The following is a 20,635-nucleotide window of genomic DNA, read 5'->3' as shown; positions in this document are numbered from 1 at the left end:
CTTGGTTTGGAGTTAATCCTGCTATCAGAAAATTGCCTTGGCACATCAGAGGCGGTATTCATCTGTGTCTTTTAGGAAAAATGCAGTTCAAAGATTTCATGACAGTATTTGAAGTCCCTAATTCATAACTCCTAACCTGACATCTAATGCCAACCACAAAAAAAAAAACAACCTAAACCTAACCTTAAATCCTATCCTTGAACCATAACTAACTTCTAACTCTACGTAATAATACTAATCTGTTTTGAACAATGGTGTCAGTTTCCTGCATACAACATTAAAGAAACTTGGATTGAAATTGTACAAAGCAGTGAGTTTAATTCCGGTACATATGCTTCATTTGGACAATGTGCAAATCGGGATGTGAAATTCTTTCTTTATCCAGTATTGTAACTGTAATGGGTGTCTTCACTCTTTCTCAAACAAAGACAAAGAAGTGCACAGATAACAATAGATCTTTGAAAAAAAAGTACAGGGTTCAGTCTGAGGATGTTCTAAAAATGACAATGCTGTCAACATGTGGATGACTTCCTGAAAATGTACACTTTATTGACCGACGAGGCCGCTGTGTAACATTTCTTGAATCAAGCGGAGTAAAACACCTCTGTGACTTTTCCGTTATTGAGTCTCCAGAGTGAGTTCAAACAGGAACATTGTATGCATCGCCACTTATGTTAGTCTGCGAGAGCCAGCCAGGAGACCTCTTGATAAAAATAGTACTACAAAGGGCTTTTGATGAATCATCAGTCCCTCACAGGCAGATGCTGGGTTACATAGAGACACACTGAAAATAGAACACTTCAGGGTTTGTTTTTTTAGATTCCCAGATGATTTTCCAGCAAATGTTTGAAATTGTTGATCCACAATATTGTCCTGCAGAGATAGCCACAAGGACAACAGTGCTCAACACTGTGCTGCCATTATCCGGGTGTTGGACAGTAAGCCCCTGCCGCACACAGGGAGAAGCGGTTGAATGCCACTGAACTGTTGCGCAACTCCAAACACTAACCCATAATTCCTAACCTTAGTTCCCAACTTTTACCCCAAACCTTGAACCCAAGCCCCAACTCTAACCTCCAATACTAACTTATAATTCATAATTCCTATCTCCTACCCCTAAACCCTATCTCCAACTCTAATTCTAAAACTAAACTGAACCCTAAACCTAACTCCAACACTAACTACCAACTCCTGGTTTGCAATCCTAACTTCTACTCCTAGGTCCTAACCCTAACTCCTAAATCCTAATTGAAACCCTTCCATTCATCCATCCATCCTCTTTCTATACCGCTTATCCAGGTCAAGGTTGCGGGGATTGGTCGCTAATTGTAACCTAAAAGTTTGGGCAGCATGATTATGGCCAAAATAATCAGATTGTTTTGATCATTGTTTAGTTGTGCACGGAAAAAAAAAAACTGCGAAGAACTTGACAGTTGTGATTTTGCTATATCGATTTGTTCCCAGCATTTTTTCATCGCGGTCAGGCCAGAAGAAGTCAAGGCAGCTGCTACAACGATTGTTAATAGTGTCTTAGCGTGACACCTTGCCTCTCCGCCACCTTGCTGAGGGGTCCAACTTCAAAATAAAGTTTCATATTACTACATTGGACATCAATGCCATTTTAAGCTTTTATTTTGTACTTGGCCCTGGAGCTTAATGAAACCTTAACAGCCAGGCGTTCACCCCGTGGTGGCTGGCTGACTAGGTTGCGGGCACTGCTGGAAATTAAGCAGTTTTCATATGCAGCGGTGTCTGCATTTTAAATGTAAAAAAATAAATAAAATTGCGGACGATGAGGTTCATTTCATCGCGGCAGCCAAAATCACGATCACAATTAAAATTTGATTCATTGTGCAGCGCTACCCCTAGTTCTAACCCCTCAAAAAGTATATTCCCAGAGGAATTTCCAGCAAATGTTTGGGGTTATAGATATACAACATTGTCTTGCAGAGCTACAAGGACAGCAGAGGAATAGAGCACAGGATTTGTCTAATCAAGATGAATATCTGGCACCACCCGCATTGAGCTTTACAATGCTGATTGGAATCTGGTTGTCCTTGGCGATGGCGGTTTATCTCCCTGCCTTCGACATCCGGTGATGTGCCATAAAATGACAATGTGGGTGTTGAGGGTCTCAGACGTCAAAATAAAAAAGCCAGTCTGTCAAAAGATAATGATCCTTGACAGAGGTGATAACCTTTTAAAACTTGACTAAGCGTCAAATGTTCTGTGGCTAGCCTTCATTTCACATGAGCGCCTATTGAATTACTCCAACATCATTCTGTACAACACAAAATTGCTGAACGCCACTTTTGAATACTTCCATGCCATCAGGAGTTAGCCAGTAAAATGCCAACACTCATCTGAAAGACTGTGGGTTTGGTAGTTGTTACTGTTCTGGTTTCCAAACAAGATAACAACCGAGTTGTGCTGAGAAGTTAATTCTTGAATGTATTTTATGTTTAAACAATGGGGTCTACGAACATTGGTAATTGCAGTTACCTGATCCCTAAACCCTAACCCCCAATGACTAACCTAATCCACGGTCCTTAACCCTAACTTCTGATCCCAAACCTTAACACTAAACCTAACCCTTAATACTAACTTGTCACGCGAACTCCTAACCTTAAACCATCCTGCCTCTACCCCTAACAGCTCCCCCAACCAATCTAAACCTAACTGTAACCCCATATTGTATTTACAGCCTTTTGTAGGATTAAGAGTGGATGGGGCCAGCCACGCACAGCACTTATCCTCCCATCTCACCCTGTCCAGAGACCCAGGACCAGGCCTGGGTTTCTTTGTTCCTTTATATATTGCATGCTAACACCTAATTTATACCCCCCAGCACTAACTTGGTCCCTGATCATTTTTACAGAAATGACACCACCGCCGTTAACAGTGACCTTGCGCACAGATCACTTGCACTGAAAAAGGTTGAGTTGCTTTAGATTGTTATTGGGATTTCCAACACTTCCTATACTCTTTTGTTGTTTTGTTCTTCAAGTTCTTCAAAGTACTAATAGTAGTAAATGTGATGAAACTCCATCTGTAAGACTAAAAAGTCTTGTAATAGAATAGTCTGTGAGGAGCGTGGAGGTTGTGAGGGCTGGGTAGACAGAAAACACTTACCATCAGGTCAGGGAACTGACTGGGGAAGGCTTTATCAATGCAGCTCACACACGTGCCACCACTCGGCCTCATGCATCTTTCAGCAACCTGAGACACAGACCATCCTCACCTTGGGCCTTCCGCTCAATCTCAGTGGCAGCTGGGGAGCTCGCCTCGTGTTGAGCGGAGCTGAACTCGTCGTCACCTCTGCTTCTGCGGCGTATGTCACTGCACCAATCAGTCCAAAGATTGCTTTTGAGGCCTGGCTTGCACTCGCGTTGCAACCACCAGAACCGATGTCGCCTGACGCCCTGCAGCACCAATTATTACGGAAGTAGCCTCGCGGCAGTATTTTGATGTGTCACACGTTTTTGTTTTTTTACCGCCTGCAGACACTTTCTGGGATATTTAGCACTGAATGATAAGGAGTTTTGTTCCATACATTGCCTTGGCCTTCACACGTCTGGTTAAAAATTCTGCAGCATTGACTAAGGCATGGTACACATACCGACAAATTGAAAATAGTTGCCCCCTGTCTGATCAAATTCAGCAAAGAACCGATTGTCAGATGTCTTTAAAATATTATCCAGAGTCATTATCCTGTTGTTGTGGGGTGTAATAAGAGTGAGTTTTCCTCCCTGATCTGCTGGGTGGTCTGGGTCGACAATCCTCAATGTTAAACCTGTTCAATATTTATGATTGCAAATTCTTATGTCTGGTTAAGGTGTTAGAAATCGGCTTGTGTGTACCCTGCTTAAAGGAGTGGTGCTAAGACACTATGCAGTCGTTGATTGGTTTGTTTGGAGAAACAAAAGTGGGTGACCAGTGCTATTGCTTTCGATTGACACTACCAGCACGGTATGAATTCAATAATGATTTTCCTCATAAAATTGCCAGGAGGGTTTAGTTACTCAATTACAGATGTCTATTAGGGCAAAGGCGTTCACTACAGGTGAGTCTTCTATTCGTACAAAACACATTTTTATGTGTGTGAACTAAAGTGAAAAACTATTTTAGAGTAACAAACTTATTTCGCAATATTGTGACTGGGGGTGTTTAATTACTCATGTCTATTAGATGTAAGGTGTTTATTACGTTTCTAAGAACAATATCAAAAGAATATTCTACCTCCGAGAAATATGATACCGTGAGGAGGCCAGGAGAGGGCAGTAAAGTGAGTGACTCCCTCCTTTTGACTACCAGCCTCAGTACAGTGAACCCCCAGTTTACCGTAGGGAATACGTTCCAGGCCAACCTGTAGGTCATATTCAGCGACAGAGAACCCATATAAAAAAAAACTTTTATTAATAGTTTCCCACCTCCCAGATGCTTTAAACACATTCATATAATTCCCAGGTGACATCTAATACGGCTAAGTTGTTCACTATGGATGAGGCCTTCATTCATACAAACACATTTGCGCACCACAGTGTAGTTGTTGGGAATGTGACTGTTAATTTCCCCCTCAGCCCCTTGCTCCCAATCTTTTATGGGGGTCACGCAGGTTATCCTATGCTAAAGCTTTAATATCAGTTAGCAGCAGCCGCCGCAGCTTCAAGGCCATAAATAAATTCAGGTTACAGCACTGGCTGCATATCCGCTTTAATAGCTGCTTGCTCGTTATGGAAGTCCAGCTGGACACTTTTGTGATGTGGATTAATGGCAGCTGCAGCATCCAGAAAGCCAACTCATTTCTTTTGTCCAACGTAAATGACCTCAAGCACTCATACTGTGGTCATCTGATTGTTTTAGTACAATTTTCTACTATCCCCAAAAGTCAATTGCATGATGATAGTAGTTGTGCAGCTATTGATTGATCATTTAGTGCTAAATATTGAATTTGTGCTTGTTATTGAGAGTGCATTGTTCTTTGGAGCCCTTGGGAAATTAATTTGGCCATTTTTAGCATCAACAAATCGCAGTTTGACAAATAAAAGTTTTAAAGGGGACATATTATGGAAACTTGACTTTTTAATTGATTGTATACAAATAGTTGGGTCTCTGGAATGCCTGCTTAGTTAACAAGTGTGAAAACAAAGTAACATTTTTGTTACCTGCCAATTTTGGAAAATGTGTGCGTGAGCCATTCTGCACTTCTGTGTCACTGTTATGAAACAATTTGGTGAATTTACATAATAATCTCCACACCGACTTTCTCCACCTATGATTTTGCAGCTAGACTGCGCAAGGATCCAAAGTCACTATCAACTGACGGCTGGAATAGCAGGGAAATTAGCCAGTGATGGCTTTGTGCAAGCATTATTCATCTCACGTCTGGACACAGAGGGACAAATTACGAAGATAAAAGGTAAGCAAAGCTGTATTGTGTTTTGTTGGCTGCACAGATTACGTGTTACTTTATGATAAACGCCAATTACTTAATTGCTCGGTGAAGTTGTCAACATGGTGGAGGTGCGGGCAGCTTGGTCATGGAGTGCTGCCTCCACGAGGGAAAATAAAATCTACGCTGTCTTTGCAGGGAGGAGCTTGCATGTACTTCACAGTTGACAGCCACTTTTTTCGTTTTAATACAAGGCTCTAAGTATCATAAGCATGTAAAATGCTTTTTTGTTAGTTTGGCATAGTTATAAATGATGGGGTGGTCAGGTGGGAAAGTGTAAAGAAGGAAATGTATTCTCAATTTTTTTCCCTCCCTGCCTCCAGCAAGGTGAAACTAAAGGCTAACCAGCATCTGTCTGTGTTTTAAACTTTCCTCTCCCTTCTAAAGGTCGTCATGCAATCGGAAAGACTTGAGCAAATGTCATTTGTCTGCCTTCAAATCTGAAATATTTCCATACCTCCAGCAAATAAACCGCTTCGCCATATTGTCAGAGAATATGTGGCAACGCGTTCTCACAACGTGAATGTGATGTGATTCCCCCCCCCACACACACACAGACGGAAAGTTCATCGCGGCAAAATGTCAAGACTTAACTCGGCCAATCAGACCCGCAATCTGTGGGAGGGGGGTCTGGGTTCACTGATGGAGGGCAGTGGTAGTTGCACTGTCAGCAGATTATGAGACCGGCATGGCGAGGTGAAGGATGAGGGCGATGTTGGCGGTAGGTAAAGGTGGTAAAGGTGAAGATCATTAGCATAACGGGAGAGCGCCCTCAGCACACTATTGTAGTCCAGGTGGAGCTTTACGTGCACAAAAGTATTAGAACGCCCCCATTATACCAATAGTATGTACAAATACAGTACAGAGTTGGTTACCTTGAATGAGTAATTTATTGACTAAAAACCATAGTATATTTTCTATACACAAGTGTACTCTGTCTAAATCCTAATTCGCTATTTGCATTGACAGTAACGAATGACTTTCAAATCACCATCAAATGGTTACTCCTTGTACTGTTCGGAAACCAAGACATGTCATTGTCTAACAAAAGAAAAATCCAATTTGATTAACAGAAAACTATCTATAGCCACCTGGTTACATCCTGGTCACAGTTTTTTGGGGTCGCCAATTTCGTCATCACACAAGAAAGAGTACGCTGTCACTGACGCATTTTGCCTGCCGCGTTTTGACAACCGCTTCTCGCCAAAACATTTCTTTTTAGTTTAAAATGGCTTACTTTCACCAGAATCCCTCACCACATTGTGGTTGTGGTTTGTTTTGCGCCGGTCTCCGTGTTGTAAAATACGTAAATCCACGCTGGCTGGTTGGTAACATCTGCTTAGCTCTCGTCAATCATCTGCGACGATGTGTTGAATGAATCTTGCATACCTTTATCCAATGTATTCTACCGCGGTCACAGCCTGCCATGAACGTCCGTGCAGCTCCTCTGGCACGGCCATGGGACACCTCGTTCGTGGACATTATCGTCTCGGTGGAGACTGCTATGTACAGCCATGATTTATGATCAGCTGCAGGACTTGGCAGCCACTGTACAACTGCGCATATGCGCACTAAGTCAAGTTATGTGGCTTCGCAGCATTGCAGCTCTTGTCAGAATAAAGTGCGTAGTATATTATTCTTTGATTCATTTTGATTTGAATGCGAAAATTATGATTCGGCAATCTTTTTTTATTTTATTTTAATGGCGCATCCGCGAGTCAATTTGGTTTACCACCAACTCGTTTGTAGCTCTACTACTGTATATGTAGTTGGTAAAATGTCAATTATTCTATAGTGGTTTATTCTGTAGTAACACCACAAAAGACAAAAAAGGTGAATTTTGAGGCATATTTTTCCACAGTATTTTCATTTGAACTCCAGACGGGGATCGCACCTTCTAAATTGTCTGTTAGTTGGCACATCACACTGGCACCTATTTGGTTAAATAGTTTGTGATTGGTTAAATGAGAGGAGAATGTAGTTCTTACTTAAGTGAGAGGGAGTAGTCATTTTTGCTGGTTTCGCTGTTCCGCACCAGGTAGCTCGCCTCCTTGCACAGCCGGAGTAGACATTCTGCGTCCGTCCGACTGATGGCGCCGTGGTACCAGCTGAGGAAAGCAAAACAGGGAAAGAACACCACGACTTGAAGTTTCCCTTTTCCACTACATGGTACCAACTCAGCTCTAGTTGCTATTGACACTTTTTCACTGGCCAAACAAGGTACTATTTCTAGTCTCGTGGTCACTGCTCATTGGTCAAGCGGATTCATCATTGCAACATTTATCGATCCATACATTGTTTGTTAGCTTTCTGACTGATGCGTTCAATGTGGCTTTCGCAATTTTTTCGAAGGACAAACTTTCTTCCGAATCAGTTCAACAGTAGTGATAGCAATTCCGGCTAAAAACAACTCCAAAGCAAGAGATCAGACTCACAATTGGCTTTCCAAGGCCATGCATGGATCGATGCGTTCCCCCACGGACGAGTTGGGCTGCTCCGCTGACGTCATTTTGGTGTTCACCAAGCAGCCGCTGGAGTGCCGCTGCAGCGGACGTGTTTTCCCGTCTTTGGTGGGCGACATTCGAGACTTCTCCACGTTATCAAACTGGACTGCAAGACACACACACACAAAAAAAATCTAAATGTTTGAATACCTTGGTGTTGTTGCTGATGAGTCCCATACATACACATCCTTTACATTTTGTACTTGGCAGTACAGTTTTAGTATGGTACGAAATATTTTACATTATCACTGTCAAGTGGGGTACACAATCAGGCCAATTAAAGTCAGCACAGGATGTCTCTGAAAGATTACCCTGAGCGACTATCCTGTGGGCTTCTTCTTTTCCTTTCGGCTTGTCTCGTTAGGGGTCACCACAGCATGTCATCCTATTCCATGTAAGTCTGTCTCCTGCATCCTCATCTCTAAAGGCCTCTTTATACTCCCACGCTCGCGCCGCCGACAACGCCCACATTGCATCATGTGACCGACGGATTGCACCGCGGGGCCCCGCTGCATCACTTGACACGCACACGGCAAAAATTGTTGCTGCGCGTAGAATGCCGCGGAGGTCATCTCTCGTGATTGGTCCATTTGAGTCACATGCTGTATTCAGCATATTCAGCGTTCCCCTTGGTTCTACATACCATCTACGCCACTGCCTTCTTGATCGATTTTGCAGCATAACGTATCATCTGGTCATCTAGATCCATTTGTTCTAGCAGACACTGTTCCACAGTCACCATTGTTGTTCCTTTGTTCCTTGTTACGGAAAGGAAAGTAAAAACGGAAATGGCCAAAAAATGCAGAGGAAACTCCACCCTGTGGCATCCTCGCCAATACCAGCCGTAGCGACACCCCCGATTTGGAGGATAACTGCAGTACACTTTCAAAACTCAGCGCATGGGTTGCGCTCGAGTATAAAGGCAAACTGCACGCAGGATAGCCACAGTGACGTCAGCGTGGTCGCCGCCCATGCGAGTATAAAGTAGCCTTAACACCAACTGCCCTCATGTCTTCCCTCACGACATCCATCAACCTTCTCTTTGGTCTTCCTCTAGCTCTCTTGGCTGGCAGCTCCATCCTCATCATCCTTCCACCAATATACTCACTATTTCTCCTCTGGACGTGTCCAAACCATCAAAGTCTGCTCTCTCTAACTTTGTCTCCAAAACATCGAACCTTGGCCGTCCCTCTGATGAACTAATTTCTAATTTTATCCAACCTGGTCACTCCAAGAGCGAACCTCAACATCTTCATTTCCGCCACCTCCTGCTCTGCTTCCTGTTGTCTCTTCAGTGCCACTGTCTCTAATCCATACATCATGGCTGGCCTCACCACTGTTTTATAAACTTTGCCCTTCATCCTAGCAGAGACTCTTCTGTCACATAACACACCTGACACTTTGCTCCACCCGTTCCAACCTGCTTGGATCCGTCTCTTTACTTCCTTACCACACTCACCATTGCTCTGGACTGTTGACCCCAAGTATTTAAAGTCTCCCTGTAGCCTCACTCCCCCCCCTCCACCCCTCTTATTCATGCACATATATCTTACTTTGGCTAATCTTCATTCCTCTGCTTTCCAGTGCATGCCTCCACCTTTCTAACTGTTCCTCCACCTGCTCCCTGCTTTCACTGCAGAGCACAATGTCATCTGCGAACATCATGGTCCACGGGGATTCCAGTCTAACCTCATCTGTCAGCCTATCCATCACCACTGCAAACAGGAAGGGGCTCATGGCTGATCCCTGTCGCAGTCCCACCTCCACCTTAAACTCCTCTGTCACACATACAGGACACCTCACCACTGTTCTGATGCCCTCATACATGTCCGGTATTATTCTAACATACTTCTCTGCCACTCCAGACTTCTGCATGCAGTACCACAGTTCCACTCTGGGTACTCTGTCATAGGCTTCCTCTAGATCCACGAAGAACAATGTTGCTCCTTCTGATCTTCTCTGTACTTTTCCATCAACATCCTCAAGGCAAATAATGCATCTGTGGTACTCTTTCTAGGCATGAAACCATATTGTTGCTCGCAAATACTCACTTCTGTCCTGAGTTTAGCCTCCACTACTTTTTCCGATAAATTCATTGTGTGGCTCATCAACTTTATTCCTCTATAGTTCCCACAGCTCTGCACATCACCCTTGTTCTTAAAAATGGGCCGACTTTGAGAATTCTCCACTCTTCCAGTCAAAGTCAGAAAAGGCTTGATTCTCTCTGAAAGATTATCATGAGCTTTTCTATCATCCTGTGGTGTAGGCTGTATTAAGGTTTCTTCCTCCCCCAACCCTCATCTGCTTGGAAAACAATTCAGGGCAGACAGTCATAATGTTAAACCTGGTGAATATTTACAACGGGAAATCCTTATGTGAGTTGGTCGGAGGCACGGACTCTATGGGTTTAATGTGGAATGGACAAATAGAGGAGCAACTGTTTCATCATTTCTCCTTTTACTACTACTCTCTTTTTCTTTGTATTTCCTTGCAGTCTGGATGCCTTTTGGCACCATGCTGCCTCTCACATGTCAGTCTTGGTACTATGACAGATATTGTGTGTGTGGCTTGCTATGTGAGTTATCTTAAGGACTAAACCACAATCTTTAAGAGCAATAAGAATACACAGGCATTTTTCCTCGTCATGTGTGGGACTCTCATTTCAAAAATATTAAAAATCGGTGTGTGTGTGTGTATACCCCGCTTTAGAAGATGCAATGTACAGTACATCCAAGGTATCTCAAAAAGAGTAAAATCCTCAGATGATAGATTTTGATAAATATTCTACTACATCTTTTCTTGTGATAATACTGAAGAAATTACACTTTGCTAGAATGTAAAGTAATCACTGTACAGCGTGTATAACAGTCAACGGGGCGTGGAAGAGGATTAATGTGGCAACCTGTGAAGCTCTGGTGAACTCCATGCCCAAGAAGGATAAGGCACAGAATATTGACACTTAGGGCACAGTTTGGAAATTTTTCTTGCGAGTATAATCACTTTTGTTGCCAGCGATTTAGATATTAATGGCAATGTGTCGTTATTTTGTGGGGACAGTAAATTTACAGTTAAACAAGCTTGTAGCAAAGTGTCATTTCTCCAGTGTTGACTGGAATGATATACAGTGGGTACGGAAAGTATTCAGACCCCCTTAAATCTTTCACTCTTTTTTATATTGTATCCTTTTTTTCCACATTAATGTACGCACAGCACCCCATATTGACAGAATTTTTTTTGCAGATTTATTAAAAAAGAAAAACTGAAATACCACACAGCCATAAGTATTCAGACCCTTTGCTCAGCATTTAGTAGAAGCACCCTTTGAGCTAGTACAGCCATGAGTCTTTTGGGGAATGATGCAACAAGTTTTTCACACCTGGATTTGGGGATCATCTGCCATTCCTCCTTGCAGATCCTCTCCAGTTTTGTCAGGTTGGATGGTAAACATTGGTGGGCAGCCATTTTCAGGTCTTTACAGAGATGCTCTATTGGGTTTAAGTCAGGGCTCTGGCGGGGCCATTCAAAAACAGTCACAGAGTTGTTCTGAAGCCACTCCTTCGGTATTTTAGCTGTGTGCTTAGGGTCATTGTCTTTTTTGAAGGTGAACCTTTGGCCCAGTCTGAGGTTCTGAGCACTCTGGAGAAGGTTTTTGTCCAGGATATCCCTGTACTTGGCCGCATTCATATTTTCTTTGATTGCAACCAGTCTCCCTGTCCCTGCAGCTGAAAAACACACTGGCAGCATGATGCTGCCACTAACGTGCTTCACTGTTGGGACTGTATTGGACAGGTGATGAGCAGTGTCTGGTTTTCTCCACACATGCCACTTAGAATTAAGGCCAACAATTTATATCTTGGTCTCATCATACTGGAGAATCCTATTTCTCACCATCTTGGAGTCCTTCAGGTGTTTTTTTTTTTTTTTTTTTTTTTTTTTAGCAAACTCCATATGGGCTTTCATGTGTCTTGCACTGAGGAAAGGGTTCTGTCGGGCCACTCTGCCATAAAGCCCCGACTGGTGGAGGGCTGCAGTGATGGTTGACTTTCTCCCGACTGCATCTCTGGAGCTCAGCCACAGTGATCTTTGGGTTCTTCTTTACCTCTCTCACCAAGGCTCTTCTCCCCCAATTGCTCAGTTTAGCCGGACGGCCAGCTCTAGGAAGGGTTCTGATCGTCCAAAACATCTTGGATTTCAGGATTATGGAGGCCACTGTGCTCTAGGAGCCTTAAGTGCAGCAGACATTTGTTTTGTAACCTTGGCCAGATGTGTGCCTTGCCACAATTCTGTCTCTGAGCTCTTCAGGCAGTTCCTTTGACCACATGATTCTCATTTTTTCTGACATGCACTGTGAGCTGTAAGGTATTATATAGACAGGGGTGTTGCTTTCCTAATCAAGGCCAATCAGTATAATCAAACACAGCTGGACTCCAATGAAGGTGTAAAACCATTTTAAGGATGATCAGAAGAAACGAACAGCACCCGAGTTAAATATATGAGTATCACAGCAAAGGGTCTGAATGGCTATGTGATATTTCAGTCTTTCTTTTTTAATAAATCTGCAAAAACTTCAACAATTAAGTTTTTTTTTCTGTCATTATGGGGTGCTGTGTGTACATTAATGATTTTAACAAATTGCTGAAATATAACAAAGAATGAAACATTTTAGGGGGTCTGGCTGTAATTGGTCACAGCGATAGCGTCACTTTGCGTGCAACTCCTCCAAGCAAAGGACGCAGAGGAGTCTTGCTACATCAATCCATCCTGACATACAAACATATGTGTCGTCTATAAATACATGCACGCTCACATTCCAATGTGTGTGAATGTGTCATCTGTAGGCACACAAAAACATACAAACACGAAAAAAAGTTAAACATTACACATCGTTACAAGGTTATGTGCACTCATGGCCGACTGGTAGAGGTCACCAAACTTGTTTATTGGATATTTACATAAGGCTCACATGGCCAGTCGTCTCCTTTTTGTGTGTGTTTCCCATGTGTGTGGCTTTTGGTCTTTTTCCCGCCGTCATCCATCACTATAATTGATGTCGCGGCACCCTTGGCTTTGGAAAAGACCTATTTTAGAGCCACGCTGACACGCCGGTGGTGGGACCGGCATGCGCAAGTAGCTTCCATCGCAGATGTCGGGCGGTCCGAACGCTTTGACACATCAACGGCTGTGGCTCTTGATGAAGAGAATTGATGTACAAGGCTGACAGCAGCCCTCTGTCATCAATGGAGAGTTGTGTCTAGTGTTCTATTAGCCAGAGTGACAACATGCCCATTGAGATGTGTTTAGCTTGTGGGCTAAATGTGTTTTTTGAGAGCATTTTATGTAGCCCGCCATGCAATTCTAAACACATTTCAGCGAGAAGAGGGGGGCCTATGAGTCTCTTCAGGGCAGTAACCTAATCAATCTCAAGTTGTCTGATCAAGCTCCGACCATGTGGAGTGGCGATATAATTACTTTGGAGTCATCAACATAAGCTGCTATGGTCAGCACCCATGGAATGATAAAAACTAAACATGTTCCTTACACATAGTTCAAACTTTGTTGCAATTGAACAAAATCTCTTGGACTCGTCAGTCTTTGAAGGACCCCTGGAAATGGACAAACTTACCCTAAATGGTAGACTTCTGGTGGCTTTTCAGGCATTGGTTCTTGAGACTTTTTTGTCTACCATATTTCATACTGCCATGTAAAACTGACTTTGGGGGCGGAATTAAAAACAATTCTCCTTAAATTTGGAGATGCATGCTTTTTATCGGTCAACAATGAAAACCTTGCAACTAAAAAAAACCAAAAAACAAAAAAAAAACGGGCAGTGACGAAATTTAAAATTTAAGTTAACCGCCCAACTGTCTCGTATATGTGGTTACATTTTGGTAGCAATCGGACAAAATCTCAATGACAAGTCCGTTTTTGAACCAAAATGGCAGACTTCCTGTGTCTTTTAAGGCATTGTTTTTTGCAGTTCTACCAATCGTAGACATGTCTACCAAATGTAATTGTTGCTTAACAAAACTGACTGCGGCAGCTAATTTTTGTAAATTGTCATTACATTTAGTGGCTAAAATGCTGGCTGCAAACCAAAATAGCGGACTAACTGTATCTTTTCGGATATGGGTTCTTGAGACTTTTTCATGTGTCCTGTCTCGCTAAACATGTCTACCAAATTTCAAGTTACTAGGTGAAACTAACTGGCTTCAGGGGCTGAATTTGCTTTTAATTCCAGCGGGCACTACGCAACCAAATTTTTAAAGTCATGCCCAAACCCAACCACTACCAAATTTAACTTTTCATCACGATGAACATAATTGAAACATTTGGAGAGTTTGTGTATGGGAAAGCCCTCAAAATTGTGATTTAGTTGGCCTAAGAATAGTAAAAACAAAGAAATCAAGCAATTTCAAGACAAAACCTCTGAGGTACTGCTATAAAAAGCCCTACAATGGGTCATAATATCTAATGATAATTATTTGTTCCAAAATGGGTACATTTTTATGGACAATTGTGTTGAGTAAAATGCTGTAATGTACAGTATTTCATTGATCATCAACCACGCACACAGTCTGTTGGCAAATGGCTTTTTTTTTAACTACAGTAAATCTGTACCAGTTTGGTTTTTTTGTCATTAGTTTATGCGCAGTATATGTCAATGTGATGTTAATACATGATATATTATAATGAGCTTGACACCTAATTTGGCTGTAAATGTGAATGATGGTGTCTGCTTCAATGAGACCACAGTGGTGTCATTGTAGGTTTCAACAGCAGGGGCTCTCCTTCAGCTCGACTCAATGAACAAACTCATTGACCTTGATGCAATCTACAACAAACTCATGGCAGTAATCCAAATGACTTTTGTTTTGGTTTGATTTCTGTAGTCTCAAAACTTGATGCATGATGGGAAATCAGCGGCTCCAGAAGCACTCAGGAGTCAAGACCAATGATGACGCGTGTGTGGGTGGGGTGGGGTGGGGTGTGGGGGTTACTGACGCTCCCTATGTGTCCACATTAAAGACATATTTGGTTTCGCATGATGATTGTCACTGCAGTATGAATGTAATACATTTTGTTTCCATGGCAACTGACCAATGGGGACAAAAGAGATGCAAGTTTTCGCTCCTCTTATCCATGTCGACAGATGTTTCGTTTGCAATTCAACTTCTTCCTTCACTTCCTCTTTGCCACTCTCCTTTTTCATGCCGTATTCTAACCATGCCTACCTGACAATCACACACACTCGGACACACACCACTGTTAGTCACCATTCCTACAAACTACGCCGACAAACTGTGGCTCTTTTTATAATCAGAGTGTAACAGTTACCGCGAGGAGGGCGACAAAATATCGATACAGTGATGTATCGTCATGATACATCGATAGAACAGCAGTGTTGATAATGTTGTGTGGTGGAAAAACCTAGTATGTGACTATGTCCATCTGTAATATAGAAAATGCCAAATTGTGCGATTTGAAAAAAGTCCAATAAACAGAATATAAAATGGGATAAAAAATGTTTTTGTTAAAAACAAAGTTGCTTCTTTCTTTGCAGCAACACATTAATTCAAAATGACAAAATCTCACAGTTTTCACAATGGCATCGTCCATCTGTCTAGTATATTCGTTTAATATGTGGTACCAATTGCACAAAATCAGCCCTGGAAAGTACCAAATTGACCCCGAAATGGCCACTTCAAGCCAAAATGTCAGCGTTCCTGAAGCTTTTTGAGACTTTTTTTTTTGTGAGTCTACCCGCGATAGATACGCCTACCAAATTTCATGTTGTTAAAAGTGAAACTGACTTAAGGGGCTGAATTTTAAAAATTCTCATTTTATTTACAGTGGGAGATTGTTTTAAAGGCACAGCTATTATTCTCAACACAACTGTACGTAGACCACAGGACACTGCGTGTTACATAATTCCTGCCAGTCCACCTGGGTTATTCCGATCTTTGGTTGCCCACACACTGTAGTATACAGTATGTATAGCCCTCTTGAGTCCTTTTCTCCTGTCTACATGCAATTTAAGCAAGAAAAACTGGAGAATTGCTCTGCATTGATTGGATTACATTTGCCTTTGCTTCCTTCTACTCGCGTCTAATGTACATATTTTGGCTTGAACATCAGCGAGCCGATTTTATTCCCCTTTTCTGCCACAGATTGACGAGATGATTGACCGAGAGGAGAACAAAAGCCCCACAGGCATCTTAAGAGGGATGAGGACATGCACAGCTATCTGAAGAAACACACACACACACACACAACTTGCCATGTTGTGTGTGTTGTTGCAGCTATTGTCAATGGAATCGGATGAAAGTGTCAGTCGGATGCTGATACATGGAGGGGAGACTTGCCCATTTTATGGTTTAGCCTTCTTGAGGCAGCACTCTAAAAAATTTTAATGAAAAGAAAGGCAAGATACAATATGTCTGGCTGTCAAATAGATCTCAAAATGCATTCAAACAGTTGATAGTGGAATACAGTACATTAACATTTTTGGGGGGCAAAGAAAACTCTCAAAATTTGGACATTGCCTAGTGATCACTGGCAGAGCCAGGAATTTTTCCATTGGGTGGCCAGCAGGTGGCCCGAAAATTACTGGGTTGCCACGAAATTTGTCGGCACTACTGTTTTGGTTAGCAACCAAGTAAAACCACTAGCTTTCCGCAACATAAACGTGGATGCACACAACCCAGTGGAGTAACCACATCAGTCTACTAGAACATTAACCACTGTTAAACAGACTCCCCATTTCATCTGAGAGTTTACTGTATGCGTCTCTGTTCATGCACTGTTTTGATTAACAAGAGAGTAAAAATGTCAGTTCCCTGTAACAAAGATGAATGGACACAAAACTGCACTCCTTTGTAGGTAGTTGCTGCTGTTGTGGTTAGCAACTGAGTTCAAATAGGCACAGGAGTTAACTCTCTTGTTCGTGTGTGAAGAATAGTGTGACGTAATTACACTTAGTACACATTTTAACCTTCACCGCTTGGCATGAGCGCCCATTTAGTAATTGAATTTTTGTTTGAAAAAAAACAACAACAGTAAAAACATTAACTCCCCAGAATAGAAGGCTCCAGCTCGCCCGTGACCTTTATGAGGACAAGTGCCATAGAAAAGGGAGTCACATGGTCATGGAGGGCAACCCAAAACCTCCTGCACTGGCTCAGACAGAGTGAGGATCGCTTTACAGCTGGATTCCAATCTCAAAGCCACTCACATGGCGGCTGATGAGGGGGGAACCAGAATGCTTTCCCATGGATTGGTCGACATAAATCAAGTCCTCGCCCACAGCGCACAGAGGTGTCCTTTTACACGCAGATCTCCATGGGGGGAGATCCCATTCCTTGCATTAGTTCTGCCACATGTCCTTCACTTCTATGTGTAATGACAGCAGTTGACTGTGTCCGTAGAAGGACTGCTTTTTGCGAAGATCACTTCCTTATGAGTGTCAAGAGGAGAAAATACAGTGGAAACTGTGTATTTGTTCAGTAAATGCGGCATGGCAGCAGTTACAGCTCTTGTCAGAATAAAGTAATATGTCATTCTTTGATTCATTGTGATTTGAATCTGAAAATTCTGATTCGATGTTCGTTTTCATCGGGTGACTTAAATACCAATTCGAGTTATCACCCATTCATGTATATATAGCCCAAATAGTTATGTTCATTGGGCCCACTGTTAAGCAAAAGTAGGGCATTTTCAGAAAGAGGCAGGTGAAAACATTAAAAAGTAAGTTATCCATAATACAGTGGATCCCCACATATCTGTGGTTGACACCCACAGGGTTACCTATTTGAATTTTCTTTCAAAATGTTTCTTCAATGTTATTGGTTATTTATTTATTTTTTCTGGGGCGGGGGGTCTACACAGAGGACTATTGTGATGCATCCATTGATGAATCAATATTTTTACCCACCTGTATCAATACTGCTAATCTATCCAATTCCTTATTGTTTGTTTTTTCGATTGTCATTAACGAATGAAACAATACAAATGATATATGACATAGCCATTATCATTATATCATTATGATATGATAATACAAAAGATGTTTTGGAATAGGCGGCACGGTGGTCGACAGGTTAGCACATCTGCCTCAGAGTTCTGAGGACCTGGGTTTAATCCGGCCTCGCCTGTGTGGAGTCGGCATGTGCTCCTCGTGCCTGCGTGGAGTTTCTCCGGGTACTCCAGTTTCCTCACCCATCCCAAAAACATGCATGCTAGGTTAAATGAAGACTTTAAATTGCCCATAGGTGTGAATGTGAGTGCGAATGGATGTTTGTTTATATGTGTCCTGCGATTGGCTGGCGACCAGTTCAGGGTGTACCCCACCTCTTGCCCAGAGTCAGCTGGCTCCAGCACAACCGCGACCCTTGTGCGGATAAGCGGTGTGGAAAATGGATGGATTTTTTTTGGGGTGGGGGGGACCAACCCTTGTTTTTCAGGGAAAATAATGCTTATTGGTGGAATATCCCTGCTTATTCAAGATTTTTTGTGGTTTATACAGTCGTGCTCAAAAATATTGGCACCCCCTGGTATATATATATGCATACACCCCAATTCCAATGAAGTTGGGACGTTGTGTTAAACAAATAACAAAACACAATGATTTGCAAATCATGTTAAATTTATATTTAATTGAATACACTACAAAGACAATATATTTAATGTTTGAACTGATAAACTTGATTGTTTTTAGCAAATAATTATTAACTTAGAATTTTATGGCTGCAACACGTTCCAAAACAGCTGGGACAGGTGGCAAAATAGACTGAGAAAGTTGAGGAATGCTCATCAAACACCTGTTTGGAACATCCCACAGGAGAACAGGCTAATTGGGAACAGGTGTGTGCTATGATTGGGTATAAAAGGAGCTTCCCTGAATTGCTCAGTCATTCAAAAGCAAAGATAGGGGCAAAGTTCAACTCTTTGTGAACAAGTGCGTGAGAAAATAGTCGAACAGTTTAAGGACAATGTTCCTCAATGTACAATTTCAAGGAATTTAGGGATTTCATAATCTACGGTCCATAATATCATCAAAAGGTTCAGAGAATCTGGAGAAATCACTGCATGTAAGCGGCAAGGCCGAAAACCAACATTGAATGCCTGTGACCTTCGATCCCTCAGGCGGCACTGCATCAAAAACCGACATCAATGTGGAAAGGATATCACCACATGGGCTCAGGAACACTTCAGAAAACCAATGTCAGTGAATACAGTTCGGCGCAACGTGAAACTCTACTATGCAAAGCAAAAGCCATTTATCAACAACAAACGCTGCCGGCTTCTCTGGGTCCGAGCTCATCTAAGATGGACTGATGAAAAGTGGAAAAGTGTTCTGTGGTCCGACAAGTCCACATTTCAAATTGTTTTGGGAAATTGTAGACGTCCTGTCCTCCGGGCCAAAGAGGAAAAGAACCATCCGGACTGTTATGGATACAAAGTTCACAAGCCAGCATCTGTGATGGTATGGGCTGTGTTAGTGCCAATGGCATAGGTAACTTACACATCTGTGAAGGCACCATTAATGCTGAAAGGTACATACAAAGGTTTTGGAGAAACATACGCTGCCATCCCAGCAACGTCTTTTTCATGGACGCCCCTGCTTATTTCAGCAAGACAATGCCAAACCACATTCTGCACGTGTTACAACAGCGTGGCTTCGGAGTAAAAGAGTGCGGGTACTAGACTGGCCTCCCTGCAGTCCAGACTTGTCTCCCATTGAAAATGTGTGGCGCATTATGAAGTGTAAAATACGACAACGGAGACCCCGGACTGTTGAACAGCTGAAGCTGTACATCAAGCAAGAATGGGAATGAATTCCACCGACAAAGCTTCAACAATTAGTGTCCTCAGTTCCCAAACGTTTATTGAATGTTGTTCAAAGAAAAGGTGATGTAATCATGACCCTGTCCCAGCTTTTTTGGAACGTGTTGCAGCCATAAAATTATTATTATTTGCTAAAAACAATAAAGTTTATCAGTTTGAACATTAAATATCGTCTTTGTAGTGTATTCAATTAAATATAGGTCGAACATGATTTGCAAATCATTGTATTCTGTTTTTATTTGTTTAACACAACGTCCCAACTTCATTGGAATTGTACATTTACAACACACATACATACATACATATATAATTTGTCTAAAAAATAAGAAAACTCTATTCTGGCATTTAGCAAATTGAGATAATTTTGGTAACCCTAATTGATCTAAAACAGGAACAGCATAATGTGCATTTTTTATTGTTGTGCTCAAAAATATTGGCACCCCAGGGGCCAATATTTTTTAGCACGACTGTGTGTCTGAATGTGTACAGTATGCGTGTATATTATATATGTATATACACTGTATATATATATATATGTATATACACTGTATATATATATATATATATATATATATATATATATATATATATATACACACACAGTATATATGAGAGGGATGAGGATGTGCAAGTCAAAGTCAAGTTATTAAAATTATATATTTTTGCGACTACCTGTCCCCCCCCCCCCCCCCCTCGAATAGTGGGGTCCACAGCATGTCCCCTTTATAATTAGACTAGCTAACTTCTCCTTACACTTGTGTGACAGTTACTACTGGTATGTCAAGGGCTAAAGACAAGATTCAAGACAAGATATGCGATTCTTTCACCACTACTG

At 42.0% G+C, this 20,635-nt stretch overlaps 1 protein-coding gene and 1 long non-coding RNA gene across 4 annotated transcripts in view; one reads left to right on the top strand and one right to left on the bottom strand.

Moving 5' to 3' along the window:
* LOC133474205 (SH2 domain-containing adapter protein F-like) overlaps nucleotides 1-20,635 on the bottom strand; it is a 167,466-nt gene that overhangs the window by 6,431 nt on the left and 140,400 nt on the right. For all 3 annotated transcript variants that reach the window (XM_061765666.1, XM_061765667.1, XM_061765668.1), the window contains 2 exons: nucleotides 7,888-8,062; nucleotides 7,441-7,560 (listed from right to left, as the gene is read on the bottom strand). In XM_061765666.1, the coding sequence (XP_061621650.1) occupies nucleotides 7,441-7,560; nucleotides 7,888-8,062 (295 nt within the window). The remainder of the gene's footprint in view (nucleotides 1-7,440; nucleotides 7,561-7,887; nucleotides 8,063-20,635) is intronic.
* Nucleotides 3,884-17,466, top strand: LOC133474206 (uncharacterized). Its single transcript, XR_009787407.1, has 3 exons — nucleotides 3,884-4,063; nucleotides 5,287-5,419; nucleotides 16,125-17,466. It is a non-coding gene; the product is annotated as an uncharacterized LOC133474206 (long non-coding RNA).

The sequence above is a fragment of the Phyllopteryx taeniolatus genome, chromosome 2 (genome assembly GCF_024500385.1).
Source record: "Phyllopteryx taeniolatus isolate TA_2022b chromosome 2, UOR_Ptae_1.2, whole genome shotgun sequence".
Taxonomy (NCBI): Eukaryota; Metazoa; Chordata; class Actinopteri; order Syngnathiformes; family Syngnathidae; genus Phyllopteryx; species Phyllopteryx taeniolatus.
Note: the sequence above shows the minus strand (reverse complement) of the source record. Positions and strands in the feature narration are given on the sequence as shown.